Source organism: Lingula anatina, chromosome 8, assembly GCF_051362555.1.
Source record: "Lingula anatina isolate TDL-2025a chromosome 8, LinAna3.0, whole genome shotgun sequence".
NCBI classification, from domain to species: Eukaryota; Metazoa; Brachiopoda; class Lingulata; order Lingulida; family Lingulidae; genus Lingula; species Lingula anatina.
This window is the reverse complement of record NC_141774.1, coordinates 17,475,873-17,497,432: the sequence shown is the minus strand read 5'-3', so window position 1 is coordinate 17,497,432 and position 21,560 is coordinate 17,475,873. Positions and strand designations below refer to the sequence as shown.

Genomic DNA, 21,560 nt, shown 5'->3' with positions numbered 1-21,560 from the left:
TAAATTAAAGTCAGTCGCCTTTAATGTTTGGTCTTAGCTTATCGTCACAGGTATTCATTAGATCATTATTATTCTAATTTTATTTTGTGGCTTTGGCGGTCTTTTAAAACTACTATGTCTCGGCACATTGGGCCTCCTTACATGAGCACAAAATTCTGAAAATGATCAGCTTCGCATTTTTCTTCCAAGTCATATAGTGTCACGTTTAAGTCATTATATTCACATCAAATTGATACGACATTTTCACTCACTGTACCTGTACATGTACCTGAACACGATACAGGGTGTGAGAGAGTGCGAGTACCCCTGTAGCAAGGTGTCATGTATATTTAATGGGAAAAGGAGTGGGGAATTAACACTGATCAATAACGGGGAAACCTCCGTGTTATTACGCAAGGTAACACGATCTAGTCCGTATAGTACAGAGATATTGCCCTAATTACAGATCGGAGGTAAGCGGAGATCGCGTGGTAAGAGCATATTAAGATCGTTTCAATTAACTCCGAGTTCAAGCATGTCTTTATACAGTATATGCACCCTGTATACTGATGGCATATGAATCCAACTGCGACCCTCCCCTTCCCCTGTGAGATAAGATTGTATTAACTATTAAAGTACATCTGATTGTCAAGTCCCTTTTTGTTCAGTATGTCTAGTTTATTTCTCTCATTCTAAAGGCCCAAGAACATTTGACTACTGTATATGGAAATATAAAGCATATATAGAAATATAGAACATTTAACTATAATGAAATAAATGTAAAATTGGATATGAAGATGAATAAGAGGACCGTTTGGCAACTATGCTTTTCTTGTTTAACGGAAAATTGCTGAGGAGACAAAATACAGCAGACTTCAAGCTATTATTTTGTTTAATAAGCTAAATTGTCTAACCCCCTCCCCGCGTGAACCCCTTTTATTTCCAATTCACTCACCAACTATGATTGTCAAGTAATTTTGTCACGCTCTTAAATTATATAACGTTACCACTGAGGGCGAATCCGTGTTTCTGAAACTTTCAGTTTATTCTGTGGCTCAAAGAAATCATATATTGACTTTTAAAAAGAAATTATAAGGCAGAACCAATCAAATATTTCTCAGACGATTGCTTGTCAGTCAAGGTCACGCACGCGCTGTCACGTCATCCACCTTGACGATTTGAGTCGTAGTTGTCAAATACCGCATCGGGCTTAGGATAACGGCACTCGACGCAGTATGGTTTATGGCGTCAGCATTAAAAAGTCCTTGACAACTTAAATGACTGCCATGTTCCACCTTAAGGCCCATTGTTCTTTAAATTTACGGTTCGTGCTGTGTACTGTGAACCGCACCGGAGATATTAAACACCCATTCGTGAGCTATAATACCAGGAGTGTTAACGGCTTATATAATTATTAGGCAACTTTTTGATATGTGTAATTTCTATGATAGGGCTTGCGGAAACCGCAGATAGGTTTGCCAAATGGCAAATATGTTTTGCTAAAATTTTCCCTCGCTGCAGTTGCTTAAATGGAAATCGCACCAGTAATTACCCAATCAATGTCGTGGAGTGGGATTTGCTTGGGATGATTTGCGACACCCGGATTATCGATTGGGATAGCAGATACACACATGTACATCCAACCTGGCCCTCTCCGTGGCAAGGTTGAAAGTTTCCTTCTGATCGGCACTAATAACAAAGCTTCCGTGGCTCCGTGGTAACTCTGCTGTCTTGCATACAGGCAGACACTCGTACGCTGGTTCGAGTCACACTAGATCTAACGTCATCTTTTGGCCAGAATTAATTTTTTAAAAATTGCGATTGATTACTATAAGAGGAAACTCGCAAGTACGGAGGGTAGGCGGGTCTGACACGGAGCAGTCGGTAGCGTGCAAGGCGACTGAATTTAAAATGAGGCATCCAAAGCGTCATCAAGCTTGGTAACGCAAAGTCACGGGTTCGAGTCCCGGATGAGGCACGTCAGTCCATCACGACAACGACCTGGCCCCAGAATCGGGATGTCACGAGAACGAATGAAGGCTCTCTCGTTGGACTTAGCAAATTATCTTTTGCATAAAAATACGGTATACTTTAGATATTTTTACACCTGTGTCGACATTTATATTTCCTTTTTCTTCAGTAAAAAGTCCTTACATTGGTGTCACAGATCTTGAACTAAATTGAGCTCTAGCTAACTCCGTATGTTCTGCATTTCATCAAAATGTGCTATCTTCTTGGTGGGATTATTAGAAAGAAATTGTTTTATTTTTTACAAGAGTCGCGTGGCCTCTACTCCTTTTAACAGGCACACATTTGGTCTTTTCATGCCCCACCTTTCCTATCTTGGGCCCTTACTTCTCAAGACTGTTCATATGTTCATACAGTACCCGAGGCAAGTGCACAAGGAAAGAGTAAAGACTACTCAATACTAAAATCGCCGAGGTGTGAACAACCGTGGACCTCAATGTGCTCCATAACGTCAAAGGTGAAAGCAAACGTTATCTAGGTGCAAAACGAAATGAAAATAAAAGCATCTAAAGTCATCTAACTCGGAACGTTCCGAGCAGGCCTGGCAATGAATGCGATCCAACTTGAATTGATTTAGCAGCTTTTCCGGTATGACAGCACGTCATAACTTCTGTTTAAAGGATAATAACTCTTCGTTTCGGCCAAAAAATGAATTTTCCTGGAGTAAACAACAATTTTCCCATACTTACCAATGGTTAATGAATTCATTTTTACATTCAAAGTTAGTCCCTGTTTTTTTTCTAAAGAGTTTGGTTTTTTGTTAAAATCTCTTAAGAGATTTTAGCAGAGTATAGCCATCAATGGAGGTCACGTGGTCTAAAGAAAAGCTCAGATATCAGAATAATAGGTATAACTGCCGTTTTTGTGGTAAAACAGAATATATTATATTTCTATGAGTTATTCACAATGTTTTTATTGTGAAATATAGATCTCATACGAAGAGTTATTATCCCTTTAACCGATTTCAGCAGAAAAAAGACACCTTAAGCCTAGGTCCCAACTTGGACGCACGGTTTTTAGGTTCCTTACGTCCGGCAAGCACGTAGCTAGATCGCAGGGAAGAAATCAAGTAATTGGTGAAAAGTTTACACGTGCTGTTTGCGTCCTCCAAAAGTCGCACGATGGACGTGCTCCTCACGCACGAACTCCCACGTTTTCCCCATTTTTTTCGCCGTAGACCACACGTAGCAGCCCGTACGTTCGGTTGGGACCTAGGCTGTACAGTGCACTGCGAATTGATCCACTGCGAACGCAAGGTGAAAACGTTGATTAACGGTGGGTTCCTCTGTCTTACATTTAGTTTCGTTACTTTAGGTCCGCAAAGACATTTGACAAAAACCAAGAGGAATGTCCACGCTTTCTTTCTGCTAGAAAAACATGCTCCATCTTTATTTCAACAGTGTTCTTACAAAAATGGCAACATATTTGAGTCTCCCCGCTACGGCCTCGTTCCAGGTGCATATGTGAATAGCTAAATGCACTGAGAACGAGACCGTTTCTGGGAGAGTAAACATGTACATGGATATGAAAATGAATAATTATACCACGTCCATTTAAACGTCACTATCATGAAAACGCGTGCTTCTCACGCCATAAATATACACATTATTCTATGAATAAAAGACTCCATTAACTGACATCGCCATCATAAAAGTGACTCAAGATTAAAAGTCCAGATTTAAGATAAACGCTCAATGACTACTATACAAAAAGATCGTCCCTGCTGCTCGTTAGTGCTTACGTCACCTGACCTAACCTGACGTCATGTCATTTGAATAGTTGAGAGTTATCAAACTATTTTCGTATACGTTCCCAATTCCGTTGGACAGGTATATACTGTTTCTTCTCTTAATGCCTTCACTGGCATAATTTGCGCAAAAAAAAAACTAACCCCTTCGGCCTATTTCACGGTCAGGAACACCACACTGTGTGTAAAATTTTTTTATCCAATTTTGCCCGTTTTATTATTTTGTTTAAACTTGTAGTTTTCAGTAGCTGCAGAAGGCCACGATTTATAATATGTAAAAAGTAGTTTTTAAATTTATTGTAGTAATATTTAAAGCGGTCTGAAGTTTGTTGTCATGCAATATAGTGCTCCCCTAACAAAACTCTTTATATCAAGAACACTTTTACCAAAATATATTATGAAATTTCTAAAAATGTGTACTTATCTAAAGAGGGAAGAACCAACATCCTATAAATATTTTGAATATCTGACCACTGACCCACACATGGTCCACTTGATCGTGAAGTAGGCGCATGTGAAACAATAATCGATTTCTACACAGCCTGTCTTGTATCATTCGGAGCCCATGCTGCCGTATATATTTTATTCTCAGCTCATGTATCTAAAGCCGAAACCCAAGTCATCGGATCAGACTGCTGGCGAAGCAGTCATCCATTCAATCTTTTAAATAAAAGACAAGACACAATGATAGGGAAAATGGAAGAAACAAACTGCAAGTACAGTTTACCTGAAAATTTCTCAACCAGGATCTCAAACACAATCCAGGTGTGACAGGAATATCAGTTCGTTCCACATTACTTCGCACAAGTGTAATTCATACCATATTTTGACCCCGATACTACCGGCTAACACTAACTTGGACTAACCATATGGGGCCCCAGACTGCCATTCCTTTGAGAATTATTCCTGGCACACATGGCATGTTCAAGAGCAAATCTCATAACAATGCGTTAGTTGTGACACCAAGAAAAAGAACACCTAACACAATTATTGCAAGACCAATGCACTTATTGTTTTAAACTTACAACAATATCAAAGGAGATACTGCCAACACATGCAGAGCTGGCAGAATTCTAAATTGCTAGGAAAAAATCGAATAGGCAGCCTGTTTGGGGAACAAACTCATCGGTATACCATCCAGGACTTCTGAACACGGTATAAAATTTGTTGAATTAACATGAAGAAATACAATGCCTGTTTTAACACATGTCACTAATTCTACTTACATATAAGGGTTTGAAGCATGGCGACACAATGGGGAGGGGCGTTGGGGGGGGGGGGTTGGAGTATATTTAATTATGAGGAGGTGGTCCAATTTGAAACACGCAATGACCATGTCGCAAAATCCATGCAATCTGGAAGATTTCATTTAATATGGATTGCTATTAGGTTTTCAAGCAGAGGGTTTCTTTCGTGTCTTTTTTTCTTCTTTTTTTGCTAAGTTTTATTACAGGAAGGCGCATGCCACACCTGTTTGTTAGGCCAAAATCATCGTAGACATCTCAAGGCACTATGCAGTTTTCTTTTTCTTCTTTCAAAATTTGGGATGCTGTTGCAAGATTGAGCGCTATATAAATATAATACATTTCTACACAATCTTAAGCACGTTAGAATCGAATGGTTTGGTGATGAATCAAATAAGTTCGAATAATGCAAGACAGGGTTAATTAATAAGTATTACAAAGTGGTAGGGTTTTGAGATGTTTTGTCTTTTGTAAGGTTTTAATGATGTCATCTGCCGTAAATTGCCGCCTTGTATCGTGTTGTTAAGTGGTGCATTGGGGATTATCGTCTGCCATCGTGTTTGGTGAGATATTCGTAAGTGTGACTTATACATGTATGTGATCGTATCCAATATCGGTACCAAGGCATTTAAGACAAAAATTTAAAAAAAAAAAAAAAGGTAGAAGTCCCTTGTCAATTCAAGCATTACAGTTCTTGGACGCTGTGAAATTCTAAAGAAATATCCACTAATGCATAAAACACATATCAATCTGATATTCGAAACAATTCAACTACTAGGCGCGAACATAACGCGCCAAAGAAAAAATAATTCTAAAACTTTTGTTCACAGGTTACTAACGTTTTTAAACTGTGTTTGAGAATAGTTACACTAAAAACATATACAGCTTATGTCACGTGATTGCCGAATCATGACAGAGAGACAGACTTCACACTCAGCAGGTAAGCTGGCATAATCATATCACTATATATTGGCGAATAGTGACATTTGCCTGTGTCTTTCCGCATACCTTCGTTACTTTCCGCAAATGTTCGGCAATGTCTACACAGTGGTGTATCATAGTGAGCTTTGTCACCACAAAGTTCTCTCACAAAGTTCTCTCAATGGAACAATTTACGGCCCGTCTTACTGAACTTAGTTTATCTTCCTTACTTTTCTAGTGACATCGCCAAACGTCGCGTGCCATCGTTCAAATCTGTTTATCACCGTATGTCAGCATGTACATCTAATGAATTGACATGCAGTATCACATGCTGCTGTAGAGGTGCATACATGGAGCGCGTGCGCAAACGCGTGCTGCCACTGAGCACGTGCGTTAAAAGTGCCCTCCGTGCCATACAGTCAGTCCATTCTCTTCACCAAGATCATCACGTGATATGCACGTGACTGTCGCAGACGTATCACGTGTTTGAGAATTCTTTAGACGAATTTTTTTTTTGAAAGTTAAATGGTTATCAGATGGTTCGGTGCCACCATACTGGGATTTAGAATTTCTTGTGGGCAAACTTTCCAACGCAAACGACAAGTTCAGATTTTTTTTAAAATCTGCTGCCAACTTCGGTCTGCACAACAGTTACAGTCCTACCACTATCGTCTTCACGTGTTAACCGCAACCAAGCTGTTGACAGCATTCGAACTTGACGAAGGCGAGGGACGCTGTGACGTCACTGGTTTATATGGGGCTGTTGGTGTTGATTGGCCAGACGATGTCCTCTGCGATGCTCCTGATTTGTGGTCCTGGTCGGCCGGTAGGGGATGGACTAGGCAAGACAAGACAAACAAAATTTATCGTTGATGACTAAACAAGTGAGCTACTCTGACATGCTGGAAACCAAATCCTGTACACATATACGTTCTTGCTTTGTCTTAAATCAGTGAATGAGGCACATGCCTCTCAGGATATTGTCAGCGCCGTGGAACATAACAAAACACGATCCTGTGTCTGATTACTGATTTGTTTGTCCGCTCAAAGTGTAAATCAGGGTGTGAGGGTAAATGCGCCATAAGTATGACTTTGGTTTAAAAGCAGTTGAATAAAGCGATGTCACTGCAATCTATAAAAGTGGAATGTTTTTGATTTTTCCCCATACATCTTGCCTTATGGAATCAATACGTTCAAAAGTAAGATCAAAGATCTTTCGCATTTACACATTCGATCTAATCTATTCGAATTTACTTTTGGAAATGAATATGCTTGACTGACTGGACTTGAAATTATTTCTTACTAGCAAATACAAAATAGTGCATAATATTTTGTCTGATAAAGAATACCAACCCACTTATGCTACTCCGTCTAGCGTCTCTGTAATCGGAAGTCGACAAACTATGATTAATTTAACACTTAGAACAATTTTAATTGATATATGTGCCTGCTTTCCATGAATGCAAGTGTGTGTGTGTATTTGCATGTGTTAGTGTTTGTGTGTATGTATGTGAGTGTGCGTGTAGTGTCAGCGTGGGGTTCGGTTACCCTCTACCAGGGCGACAGATTGATTTTTCACAGATATTCACAGATATGTCTCTAGATAAATAGACAGTCATTTGGCTGGATTTTCCCGTTTTCCCTATATAATCTGCCACCCTGGTAGAGGGTAGAGTTCAGTATTGTATTTGATGCATACGTGTTCGAAAGGTAGCTGTATGTATGGCTGTGTGGCGCAGTTGAATGTGTTAGTTGCGACAGTGTGCAATTGTGTTGTGGAGCACATGACATAATCATCACTTAAAAGAAAATAAAATGGCACAGGATGACTTCACTAAGGTGGGACCTTACTTTGATTCAAACTAGAGTGCAGGCTCTTCCGATGGTTCATGCTTTCCGTGCTCCCACGTGGACCCGAGGCATCGTTCAAGGTCACTGTAGTGCCCGGATATGATGGAGGACCCGGATGTGGTATGAAACCACTTCCAGGTCCGTTGTTTTGATGCAATGTGCTAGATGCGCCATCTAAAAAACGGAAATCGAATTAAAAGAAAAAGAGGAATTCTATAATATAAATTAATACATTCATGTTTGGTCAAAATAAGAACACCACTTCGGATTGAAAATACATACATTTATGTTATAAATAATTCCTGTAACAGAACAAAAGTATACCACACAAAATGTAAATGAATGCTACTCCAAACACGGCCATTCCCCAGTGCATTGAGTGTGAGTTAAAGTAATTGCGTTAGTTGCGACACCTAGAATGTGAAATGTGCATTGTGCCGGTAGAGGAGTTGCTATAATTGAACATGTCACAGGTGCAGTACGACATTCAAACTATACCAATCAAGACAAAGGGGAACTGCGTTGTTAGAGCGTTACACTACTAGGTAAAACACACTAGTCTAGCCTAATCCAGCTGTGTGCACAATTTAAAGTGACAGCAGGATGTAACAGTATACTAACCGCAAACTTTATTAAGTTTTTAGCAAGGTGGCAGAAGTGACATTATATAAGGTACATCAATATATATGTACCTTTATGTGGTTGTATAACAGCCAGGGTTCATAATACGATTGGGGAGAGTTTCCTATATAGATGATGGAACTATAAATATGGTTTTGAATTTGAATTTGGTATAGAAAGTATCTTTACGTGTGTGTGTGTGTGTGTGTGTGTGTGTGTGTGTGTGTGTCAGGGCGCGTGTGAATACACACACGCTGGCAGGTATAAACTATATTATAAAGGTGGGGGAAAAGCAAACTGTTTTGATTTCACCCTTGAACATACAGTACAGTACGTGAGGCACTACGGGATTTTTTTTGGATGTTTATATAGATTCATATCGATAGGCCTACTTCATCTTAGAAGAGAAGAAGGATCCGCCATTTCGATTTTCAGTCTGTGTGCGTGTAACTGGACACGTGCGCGTGTGAGTGAACGCGTGACAGTATTGGGTTTGTTTTGGCACAATTGTGTTATGGGAATATTGTGTTTGTTGTACCTAATTGTAAGTTATGGAGGCATGCATTGTAATAAACTTGCTTACGCATTAAATTTAAAGCAGCACAGATTATTGGCAGCCTTAGCATTGATATAACACATTAATTGCATTAATGGGAATTGCCGTGCATAAGCGACACTCCCCCACCACCAGTTTAGTTGCTACTGAATTTGAAAATACCCCGCACAACATTTCAATGTTTTTGGTTCAAATTGGTTTTGGCTTCTTCGGCAAAAAAATGTGTAGTGATTTTGAACCCTTTCCACGAAACAAGTAAAAGAGAGGTAGTCGGCGTTTGGAGAAATAAGAAGTAATTAAGGTAAATGTTTCTAGTGTCCATCTTTTTCTATTACAACGAATTAAATAAAGATGAAACTATGTAAAGAAAAAGAATGATTTATGTATCTTTTCAATATCTCATAATTACATACCGCTCGGTAAAGAAAACGGCGGCGGTGCATTTTTGATTTCGGTAACTTTTAATGGTGTTCCCGGGTTAGAACTAATTTCAACATGGCGGGGAATTGCTTTCTCGGCTGCTGCCGTGGGTAAGTGTTGTCCCCCTGGGGGACGTGTACGGGGGACATCTTCCTTCTCAGAGTGGTTAAACATCAACATAGGAATCGACTCTTCGTTAGTCCCTGGAGGAGGAAAGAAAAAGACACAAAAGTTCAAGGTCATGTTCAAGGTCAAGCGTCAAACATTGTTACAGTTGCTAAGTAATTCATGCGCATGCGTCTTTCTGTACGCTTAATAAAAAGACAACATGCCCCTTACGTCATAGTTCAATATGATTTAGTATTGATACGTCGCATGCAAGAAGCTACCGCATCGTATGAACAAAAAATTCGCACCAAGAGAAGGCTGTGAGCCAATACCCTCGAGAATCTAATGTTTTAAAGCACAGGCTTTTATGAGATATTTGGATATGCTGCTTAATTTTCAAATGATTCTTTTATGCCAAATCATTTGGTTCAAACCTTTTTTTCATACGATTCATGGATAATATTACCAACGTTCTAAATAGCAAACAAGCACATAATGCAAATAACTCATGTATAGTACATCATCATCATTTGTCCATTTCTTACTATATTCATCATCTAATACATATATATTTCAAGTTATAGAACGCTTTAACCATTCTAGATCGAATTTTGTTTTGTAAAGATAAGATAAAAACGATGTTAATATCAACAGTTTAAAAAGAACTCATGCTAAGATAAACCATTTTACTTTGACATACATTTGTCCATGTGGATAGCAACAGTACATATTTATTTTATATTGATCTCCACCAGAGTAAGTCCTCTATTAAAACGAAACACGAAAAAAATCTATATCGTCAATAAAAATCAGAAACAATTTTTCAGCTATAAAACAGCATCCGCATCTATATTTTCAAATCTAGAATAACCTGAAAAAAATGCACGTCTAATTTAACTTCAAATAGTAGGCCTACATATTATTAAACAGAAAATTGTCAAATATGAATGACAGTGTGCTTGTTAGTTTCTATGGCAACAGTTAGTAAAAATATAACAACATTCGGAGTCCTATCACTTCCGGGTGCTACCCGGATGTAGCATACCATGCAGAGAACCGTACAGAACAATAATTTCTTACGTGGAAATTGGATGATGCTTCAGTTCGTGGAGTCCTAATATGGCATGTTTATATAGGACTTACTTGATGCACATATGTACATAAGCATATATGTACTTTTAAAATATATATAAAATCATATTCGTAAATTTACATATATATAACAAAAGCACTTGGAATGTTATACCCTCTGAAAAAGATCCGAAAAGAAATATTTGACTCCTGCATAGGAGTTAGTTCAAACCGACACTTATGACGAGACAGCAAATGTTTTGATTTATCCAGTAGCCAGATATCATATGAGAAAAAGATAAATCTAACAAACGTTGGGTCGTTGTTGCTATGTACGCCCAGTATTAGTTTTATCTTTTTCACATACGAGGCACATCTATTGTTTTTAAACGTGTGTCAGTGAGTTATAGGTTATTTGTGTCAATAAGTTTGTTATCTTTTACACATAATCCTTACATTAATTGTGTTAGGTGTGACATTGTTGAGTGTAGCACGAATCACACGAAAGACAATTTTATCGAGAGTGGTTGTGTTAGGTGTGGCAGATCAAATTGTGTTCCATGGCTGTGACAGAAAGTGTGCTTTATGGCTGAGACAGGAATTGTGTTAGATGTGACTGTCTGAATGTGTTGGTAGTGACAGTAATTGTGTTAGAGGTTAAAAAGTTTTAACGTGGTTGTGATATAGATGTGTAGCTTGCAGCTGTTGTACGAAGCCAAACACCTTTTTGAAAAGAAAAAAAAAAAAGAAAAAAAACCAACTAGCACACGAACTACTTAAATGAACACCTCATGCATCCAGATGGTTAAGGCCGCATAAATACGCAGAGACACTTAAATATATGCAATCCAGTTTACACTCAGCAAGCGCGACATTTACATAAAACCTTTACACACATAACGAGCGTGTTGTTATATGTGAGCGCAGGGAACATATTGTTGTAATATCAGAGTATATTATTCCAGTTGTATGAATTATTAGGGAGGGACTTGAATGAAGGATCACGTTGTAATTATGGTACGAATCACTTACATGCAGTTAATTACATAGGTCCAACAGTAGACTTCACAAAACTAAAATCATCTTTTATCTCGGGCAAATCTTGGGGATTTTTTTTTTACCTCAGTTTTGGCTGAAACTTGAGAACATTAACCAGTACAAATTTTGGCGCAGTTCGAACAGATATTCTACCCCTAGAGTAATGCGAGGTCTACTGCAAATGTTTGGATACTGTTTTAAGAGGGTGCGTCAACACCCCCTCCATAAAGCCGATAAGGTATTCTAGAAGGAATGTTGGTAAAGGGAGATGGGGGGGGGGGGGGTTACCCCCACCCTCCAATCCCGCCCTACAAGATCCCGAGAGACCGCAGATATGATAAATGAGGTTACCGTCAGTTTAAGTAGTACTATTAGACCCAGTTTGCTGAGGTGGGATTTCCAACCGTGCTATCGGGGGAGGGAGGGGGTAGCGGGGAAAGGGCCTATATCGAACGGAGGACTATAAAGAGGGTTATATCCCTCCCTGATTTACACGATATTGTATTTGGACGACAGTGGTGGGAAAAAGCAGGGCCCAAGAAATCAGTACAATCAAATATTATTTAGATCTTACATACATATTGAGTAGGGTAGGGCATAATGATATTTTCCGGATAGATCATATTGTGTTTGGTTCTGTGTTGTAAGTTGATATATTGACAACGCTTTTAATGCTTCGCTGAGTTTTCGTTTTTGGAGAACGTTCATGGCGTGTCACAAAATATGTCAGCATTGTTGTGTCATTGTGACGTCATTCAAGACTTGTCGTGTCAGGTGTATCGGCATTGTATTGGCGCCATTCAGGATATGTTGCATTGTTGTGTCTTTGTGACGTCATTCAAGAAGTGCTGTGTTAGAAGTGACGTGGTTTTGGATGCATTGTATTGGCGTTATATCATTTAAGATGTCTTAAGTTGATCTGCCATCAATTCCGATGTTGATATGTGCTGTGATACGTGTTTGTTTAGGAGTAGGAGCATTTTACAAATAGTCGCTTAGAACGGACATCGTGTCCGATGAGTTTTGCTGGTGTGCTGGGTTTTCGTGTTCGTTTTGTTGGCGTGGAAGCGTTTGAGGTGTATTGTGTTAGTAAGGCACCATTCAGTAACAGACTGTGTATATCTGTGAGTGATAGGATAGGATTAGGTCGAGGGCCAGTTTTGTCATTTATGCATGTGGACGTATTTTGAGACCTGTTGGACGGGCGTGTATGCTCACTGTGCGATAATACAAATCTATGACTGCTTTTCTGTTTTTTCCCTTCACATAGAAAATACCTCAAGTATCTTTAACTGGAACACGCTTAAAGCACATACGTTACCTTTCTCAGAAAATCGGGTAGGAATTAAACCTGTTAAATCAAAGACACGTAAATAGACGTTACAAGTCATGCAACTGCAGTAGTAGTAGTAGTAGTGCTAGTAGTAGCAGTGGTAGCGATAAATATATATATAGGAAAAAAGTGTTTGTTAGACATTGCACCACGGGATTAATGTGACGTCATGAGCAGTTATGAGGTCGTCACCAGCATATATGACGTCATCAGCAGACGTGACGTCACCAGCAAATGTGACGTCACCAGCAATATCTCACCGTGTACTTACATTGTGCTAACAATGGATAGTGGAGCGGTAACACTGTAGCCAAGTATAAATAAACATGTGCTTATGAAATTAATGCAACCGTTGAGTTGAAAAATTGTGAAATTACTCAATACTGACGTTACAGTTGTAGAATTAAAGCAGAGGTAAAATCATGGTACTATATCAAATGAACCAAAAACCATAACTTTACTTCATAATGATGTGCAAGAGGAATACAAGAAGAAATTGTAATTCTAAATAGATTTCATCTAAAGTAACTCTGAATATCTACTATGCAATGAAGAGTACTAAAGGGAATCTATTATATTGATGGCTACAGTCACTATATATTGTACTGATGGAAACTTAAGTTCTACATTATGGTAACTACATAACTATCATAATGACATATTGGAATGTATAGTCAAGACGAAAGGTGATGAACATAGACTGATAATGATTGGTTGATTGAAATTATCTACGGACCAAATGATATACAGCAAATGATTGGTTAACCTAGATGAAAAAATACGGTAATATAAAACAGCACATCTAATGTGGTAGAAAAAATAGAACTCAGAATAAGACAGGACAGGACATAATTTCACACTGATGAATTTCAGACGAGACTTCTTTGACCTGATCGATGGAGAAATGGTTGAGAACGAGCTGTATGATTGCGAATACAGTCAGTAGAATTTTGACGTATGTAGTGCAGGTTGCCATTGGTAGCGCTTGTGTGTTTTTGTTTTGCTACTTCGCAGATATTTTGGGTGATGATCCTACACAAGAGTAGTCACTCCTTTTGTACCTTAAGGCGTGAAGATCGCTTTACTTGCACATTAGTATCGTGGCGAAAAAGTAAGCTCTACTAGTAAGTGATATATACAGTCCAATGCAATCAAATAACACCACGGCGCACATGAACGGTGCAGAAATAGCTCTGTTGGTTCCGTGAAAGCAAAATTCGATTATTTTTGCGTGAGAGGCGCTGAACTTTGATAATTAGCGATCTACGCGATGAACGAAACGTAATCAAAGGTCGTCGGAACCTCGCCAAGTTTTCATGCGTGAAACTGGTCATGCATCAATTTCACCTTCCAATACACGCTGAAACAAGTGCGTCGTGTTGCCATCGTTAAACGTCTGAGAATTTATGTGTAGGATATAGCAATTGATGATTGTTGGTAAATGATGGTTGAAATATTGCTACTTGTGTTCAAGGAAACATGATCTAAACTTCGCCAGTAGTATACATGTAAGATGGTTAACAACAATCAAAACCGAATAAGAAATAAATACATTCTGCAATTCTGCTTGACCTGAAATTATCAACTTAATCAAATGAACCGTCTTCCATGAAGGACTGCCCTGCCATCTATCGGATGCTTGGTGACGTCATTTTAGAATAAAAAGGTAGGCATCATTTCTAGTGATTGAAAAACCATATCCAAAATAAGTCACCAATAAGAAGAAAATGTTACAAATTGGAGAAGTTACAAAAATCAGAAAAAAGAAATACTACAGGCAGTGACAATGACTGCGATTATTGATATTTTCTTAGAGGCACACGTGTGTAGAGAGTATGCACAATATCATGTAGGCTAGATTTACAAAGATGTACACACTTAACGTTAGAGAGTATAGCATACAACGACAAACGATAGCGTTACAATATTATTTACAGTGACGTTAAATGTAAGTTCCACGTAAAGTAGGATAATCATGAACACATGTGCATGTTTGTGCGTGTGGACGCATGTTCTGTTATGGAATTATGAGCATAATGTGTTTGTGCGCGTGCACCTTTGTAGATGTGGATGCTCACAGAAAATGCAAAACCGGTGTTTGCCTCCCAATGTGTTTACCACTTAAACACGCATATTATCATGGTGCCTTTATTTAGCTCTACCATATTGCATTCTAATATATTTGTTGAAAAAATGTCACTGATTTACGCTACAAAGCATTTTTCTCACCTTATAATGTTTGTTTCTTGGCTCAACACGTATTGCTACTAGCGTGAATACGAGACAATATTTACATATTGACAATATTCATATGACGACAGCGTGAATACTCTAATACTCTAATAAATGTATAAGGACAATTCCTAGGAATATAAATGTAGAACGATGTCGATTGTGAATGTTTGAATGACGGCGTGTGAGGTCAAAGCAGGTCAAGGTCAATCAATGTCAAAGGTCAAGGACAAACATAAAAGGGAGCACATCTAGTCAGTAAAAATATCGCGTGACTTACTACGAAATGGCATCATCTCGGAAATGGCGCCACCTTGTGCTTGAAAAAGAAAAATAATGAGTGAAAGGTTAGAAACATGCAAAATTATAATGATTTCAACCTAGGTGCTTCATGCTCCTGCTACATAAGCTTAAGTGACACTTCAAGCGGTATTTATGCTATGATAGTGACACACTAAACTTCATTCCATGCGCAATAACGTCTTCCACGTGTTGTGATGTCACTTAGTGCATAGTGACGTCACTCCCTACAAATCAGCGCTTCGCTATACACAGACTGATGCCAAATGATGCAGTCTGGTAGAAAGTATTAGTTTATGCTGCGTGCACTGATGTCAAAGCATGCACTCTGATGTCACATCAGTTTTACTGACGTCAACCCATGCGGACTGACGTCGCACCATGGAAAGACAGACGTCATTAGAAGCGAATACAGCTGGAATATCAAGTGTGAGACAAGCTAGCAAGCCAAACACTAATCCATGCAATCTGACAATAACACACAAAATTCATGCTGTACAGTACGCCATTCACATACGCATGCTTTATTCTGTGGTGGAATTTACATGCAGTGCACTCCCGAAACCGTTTCCCCAAAATGTGCCCAATCTTTAAATGTAAGAGCTGAATGCATTGGTCTTTTTCGACCACCCACTCGGACAAATAGAAGATCAAATGGACTGTCAGCATGCAATCACGAACAGTGCAATATCGTTACATCAGTTTGTGCGAATGGCTGTAAGTTGTGAACACGGTTGTCCGGCTTAACAACATAATGACAGATGCGTTTTTTTAATTTGTATCTTTTGTATACCTCTTTTCTATGACAATTTTATAATTAACCCTCCAGCGTCGTTCATTTACTCATGAACACCAGAAAACAATCTAACAGCCCCTTCAGTAATGACAAATGTCCACAAATATGAATAGACCAAAAAGCTAATCTCCTCCAAATTTAGGGTGGCCTCAACAATATGCAATGCAAGAATTCGTGCAATATAGTGATATCTTGTGGCATTCCTTTTCTTGCACTCGCATTAGCCCCTTTTGTTATGCATTTGGTCATGCTAAGATTAAAGATGAACTATGTAAATATGATAAATCTCACCCTGCTCATCTGAATTTGTTTGGTTGAGAAAAGCAACGTAAAAGAATTTAAAGGGGACAATGTTTAAATTGACGTAGATCAGATTTAGGTTATATAGGCTAATGTTGAAAAATCTGATTACATTAAAGGAGTCATATGTGACGTCAATGATATACGTATAATCTACAAGGAGATTGTCGTCAGGCAAATATCAGCAAAAAATAGGCCAGATTGATGACGTCAAATGACGACACCGTAAAATGTTTTAATTAGATATTAGTGCAGAAAACGTCTTAACCATGACCGTGATTATATTTCAGTGAGAGTAAGTAAGTCGATTTTGGTGCTGAGAAAAACCCGTAAAAGATAATCGTCGCCTACATGTTAATTTTCATTTCGATTGAAAAAAATTGCACCAAGTCAAATTATTCGTGGAAACCTACAAACTTTCAAACGGTATTAAATATGCACGTTAAGCTACATGATACACCGCAACATAGCAAAATAAAACAAATAAACAAAAACAGTAATGGAATTTGCAACTTTTCTTTTGGGTGCAAGTTTGTATACCTGGCACTGTGTAAGAGAAAGCAAACTAGTTTTTGATTTTTTTGTTTGAATTTTTGTATTATGAAATGGTGTTTAATGTTAGTATAAGAGCACACAGCAAATCAACAAATATCTCCTCTAAGTTGGCACCGTCCTAGCTTTTCTTGCCACAATCCGCAAACTCACATCTAACGCATCCGACTAAAACCATGCTGCCGAGTTCACGCTCTTCCCATATGATGTAGCACCGGCTGCTTATATGAATATCTAATCCATAATGTTAGAGTTAACAAAGCATTGTGAGAAAGTGGCGACATAGTCACCGTAATTCTAACAATATATCTATGATATTATCATAATGTTATACGTATAAAAGCTATTGTGTTAGTACTTGTTATATACAATCTAATGTGTAAGGCATAGCAATGTATTAGTATATCCATTACGTCACAATATAAAAGACAATTGTTAGTAGTTTCACACAACAGATTTTGTTAGGGGTGCAGTTACATACCAGTATTACGGACAATAGAAACAAAAATAATACATTGCACTCTCCTCGCCAAAGCCTCTCTCCCCTTCCTGTCCAATATAAAAAACAAGGTATATTTTTGACAACAGCGAGGCTTTGGCGTGGTTGATTCTCACTCCACTGACACTCTCTGAGTGAATAAAGAGAACATAAATTGGCATTTTTTTAAAGCACTCAGAAAGAGGTCTCTAAATGGAGATTATTGATTTGCAGTGCAATGATTAATGTCTTCAACAGATTAACAATATTAGAGTGTGTCCCGCAAACGACCGATGACTAAAGACTCGTTCACAACCGCGGTTAACTGCTACCAAAAACGGCCAGTCTGACGTCATAAGCAGAACAGTACCCTATTTGGTGACTCCCATCGTGTTCTAGACCTTTGGATTTCAAATTGGCGTCAGTCACACCGAATGTGTTTCTGGTTTTTGTTAGTGAAGGTCTGAATGGGTCTTTAGTCACACGGAAGGCAAAGTGTTTAAACTAGTTACTGAAAATAGAGTCGTCGTATTTCTATATAATAATAATAGTAATAAACGAATTGAAAGATACTCTTTGTACTGCGATCATTGAAAACTTCAGAATGCAAGTTAATCAAAGATATTTAAAAACCTGTCAGACTGAAACCTTATAGCAATACATACCAGTAATAGCAAATAAGACATAAAACTAATCCATGCTGTGATAAAAACAATCTCATGACGTCACACTTTTCATAACGTAGTTAATGTGATGTCACTCTGACGTCACAATGTGACCTGAATTCCGTGGCAAACAGAGGGAGAACTGGAGGGTCAGGTATTAGATACATATAGAAATTATGAACTAGAACTTTTAAAGAGTGAAATTGGCAACAAATAAGGCAAGGAAGTGAGACTGTTTGCAACTTTTTAGGGTAACATAAAAAAGGTGACTTCGTACTGGTTAAGGTATTAAGAGCATGTTCCCATATGGTATTGATAAAAGAATATTAAAAAACGTGGAAAGCACGCGCGTGCTTTGAAGATTTTTAGGTAAACTTTTGTACAAATATATGTGTACCTACCTATTCGGTTCATCTTTGATTCCAGACCCCCTCCTATGTGGCCCTGTTTAATAGCATTCATGCGTCTGTGGGGGCCACCATGAGGCCCACCTCCCCCTCCTCCCATGTTGCGATTCGGGGGCATCTTGGGTCGTACCGCCTCTACCGGCAAAATCCGCCTTCGCTTCTTGGGCAGTTTGGATCTCGCTTGCGTGTGAGAGTAAAACATTGAGAAGTTCCCCACAATAATGGGCACGGGTAGGGCAATGGTGAGCACACCAGTAATGGCGCAGAGAGAACCCACCACCATGCCCATGTACGTTTTAGGGACCATGTCACCGTAACCGATTGTTGTCATGGTAACGATAGCCCACCAGAGTCCCAACGGGATGCTCTCAAAGTCGTTATTTGGATTATATTGGATACGCTCCGCGTAGAAAATGAGTGCGGCGAACATGACAATACCGAGAAGCAAGAAGAATATGAGTAAACTGAGCTCCTTAGCGCTCGCTTTAAAGGTGTGGATGAGGATCTTGAGTCCCGTGGAGTGCCGCGTGAGCTTCACCAGACGCAGAATACGGATGATGCTGAAGAATTCAAGAATGTCACTCTTAGATTCCTTGTTAATGCGCGACAACATAAAGTCCATGTAAAAGGACAGGGTGGCCACGAAGTCTATAATATTCACAGGCTGTTTAACGAACTGGAACTTGCTCGGTGAGACGATAAAGCGGATGATGATTTCGAAGGTGAACCAGGCGTTACACATGCATTCGATGTAGAAAAAAGCCGGGTGGGGGTCGGAGCCTTGCTTCTCCAGCAGCCACGAGTCGTTGGCCGTGTGGACGCTGACAGTTCTGTTCACAATCAAAGGGACTCGCATCTCTGGGTGGGTCTTCAGACAGAAGGACAAGATGGAAACTACGATGAAGAACACGGACACGATGCTCAGAACCTAGAAAAATGGAGGACATTGTGATAAATGTGACTAATACAGCTAGTATACATGTAATGTGTTAAATATAAGGTCCTATAGCACGCACTATGGAAGTAGGCCTAAAATCGTGTAGGGTCCATGTGTTCTAGATGTATTGTTTTTTTTCTTTACATTGTAGTCTTGAAAGTTGAAGATTAAGCGATGGTGGAGTCGGCAAGTACATTATAACCAGTTCCAATACTCTAGGGTTTATCAGAATTCATCTGAAGCAAGATATATGTGTTTTTCTCTATCACCATTTGTATTATGCTAATAATGCAGACGCACTAAAAGCGATAAAATGTGTATCTTTTTCAAGATTCTAATGCATCATCTCTAATAACCATCGGCGAAGAGGAAGAAAGCGTGACAAGATACCACTATGCAAGGCAACGACCTCTATTGTAGCCGTACAAAATCATTACGAACAAATGAACGAAGCTATGCTCTGGAACACAAGATAGTAGTGCACTTGACGCTCAGCTTTCTACTTGTCCCAAACTAGATCAGTACAATCCCGCCTACTTTGTTACGATTCGGTGCATAAATCGATGGCAAAAGATTGTCTGTGTATGGAAATTTGCGTCAATGCTGATGTACGTACATGTAGACTACTTGAAGCGATGTCTGTAGTCTGGTTGCACCATTCCTGTTGTGTTAGGTGAGACAATAAAAATGCGATTGTCGTGTGACACTGTGTGAAAGGAATGGTACACACACTGGACAATAGAAGTATCACTCCCTGAATCAGAGTAATCAAAGTTATTATGCCTGGTCTACTTATAATGTGACTAATGAGTATAAAGCCGCTTCACCCTGGAATTGTATTGTCGGTCTTTTTGTGAAATTTGATGTTAATAAAATGACACCAGGAGCATATCATTCCACAGTCATTTATCTCCCCCAAAGTATTGGTTCAGTAGGGGTGACACTTCTATTGTCCAGTGTGTGTAGTCCTAGGAAGGAAAGTTAGGGGTCTAATATGATTAGCACAGGATAGGGTTAGTCGGAGTATTGGGGATAGTAAATGGGACGGATGTCACCTGTTCAAACGGTGCCTAACGGACTTCCATTCCTGTAATACCGGGATAGGATAGTTCCTAAAGGATCACCATTCCTGTAATACCGGGATAGGATGGTTCCTAAAGGATCACCATTCCTGTAATACTGGGATAGGATAGTTCCTAAAGGATCACCATTCCTGTAATACCGGGATAGGATGGTTCCTAAAGGATCACCATTCCTGTAATACTGGGATAGGATAGTTCCTAAAGAATCACCATTCCTAAAATACTGGGATAGGATAGTTCCTAAAAGAACACCATTCCTATAACACTGGGATAGGATAGTTCCTAAAGGATCACCATTCCTGTAATACTAGGATAGGGTAGTTCCTAAAGAATCACCATTCCTATAATACTGGGATAGGACAGTTCCTAAAAGATCACCATTCCTATAATACCGGGATAGGATAGTTCCTAAAGAATCACCATTCCTGTCCGTTATCTGGCGGATATCAAGACACGCATACGCCTTCATTCAAACCTAAGGACATAGCCATTGTTTAAAAAATATAGATTAAATTCAAATTGAAATAAAACTTGAAGTACACGAGGCCATTTTGTCTTAGAATACAGATTTATTAGCACCATTTGACATATGCATGTCATTATAAAACAGTTTTAACAGCAGACATTGTAGAAAAATACGAATATCCAAGATCAAATCGCCTACTGATGACCAGAATATGATTCCGAGTGACTGCAACTTAATATTCAAATATATAAAATGAGTTCCTGTGTTTTCCTTTTATCCTTTCCATTTCTACACAGTACCTTCCTCCACAAATTCAAATAACCAAGAAACTTGAAACTTGAAGACAATTTTCGACATAATATTAGAACATTGGTTGAAAAACTACTATTTTTACCACCATAGGAAGTGATACACTTGTTTAACGACGT

The 21,560-nt window shown here is 38.9% G+C and overlaps 1 protein-coding gene across 6 annotated transcripts in view; it reads right to left on the bottom strand.

Moving 5' to 3' along the window:
* Positions 1–3,322: 3,322 nt before the first annotated feature.
* Positions 3,323–21,560, bottom strand: part of LOC106158767 (potassium voltage-gated channel protein Shaw) — a 45,121-nt gene continuing 26,883 nt past the window's right edge. For 2 of the 6 annotated variants that reach the window (XM_086993963.1, XM_086993964.1), the window contains exons 3-8: positions 18,642–19,575; positions 15,430–15,468; positions 13,189–13,221; positions 9,361–9,570; positions 7,771–7,944; positions 3,326–6,757 (exon numbers count right to left, since the gene is read on the bottom strand). In XM_086993963.1, coding sequence (XP_086850089.1) covers positions 6,594–6,757; positions 7,771–7,944; positions 9,361–9,570; positions 13,189–13,221; positions 15,430–15,468; positions 18,642–19,575 — 1,554 coding nt within the window. In that variant the 3' untranslated portion in view covers positions 3,326–6,593. Of the gene's footprint in view, positions 6,758–7,770; positions 7,945–9,360; positions 9,571–12,905; positions 12,936–13,188; positions 13,222–15,429; positions 15,469–18,641; positions 19,576–21,560 lie in introns of all 6 variants that reach the window. The other 4 variants (XM_024077631.2, XM_086993965.1, XM_024077628.2 and 1 more) reach the window with 4 other exon arrangements.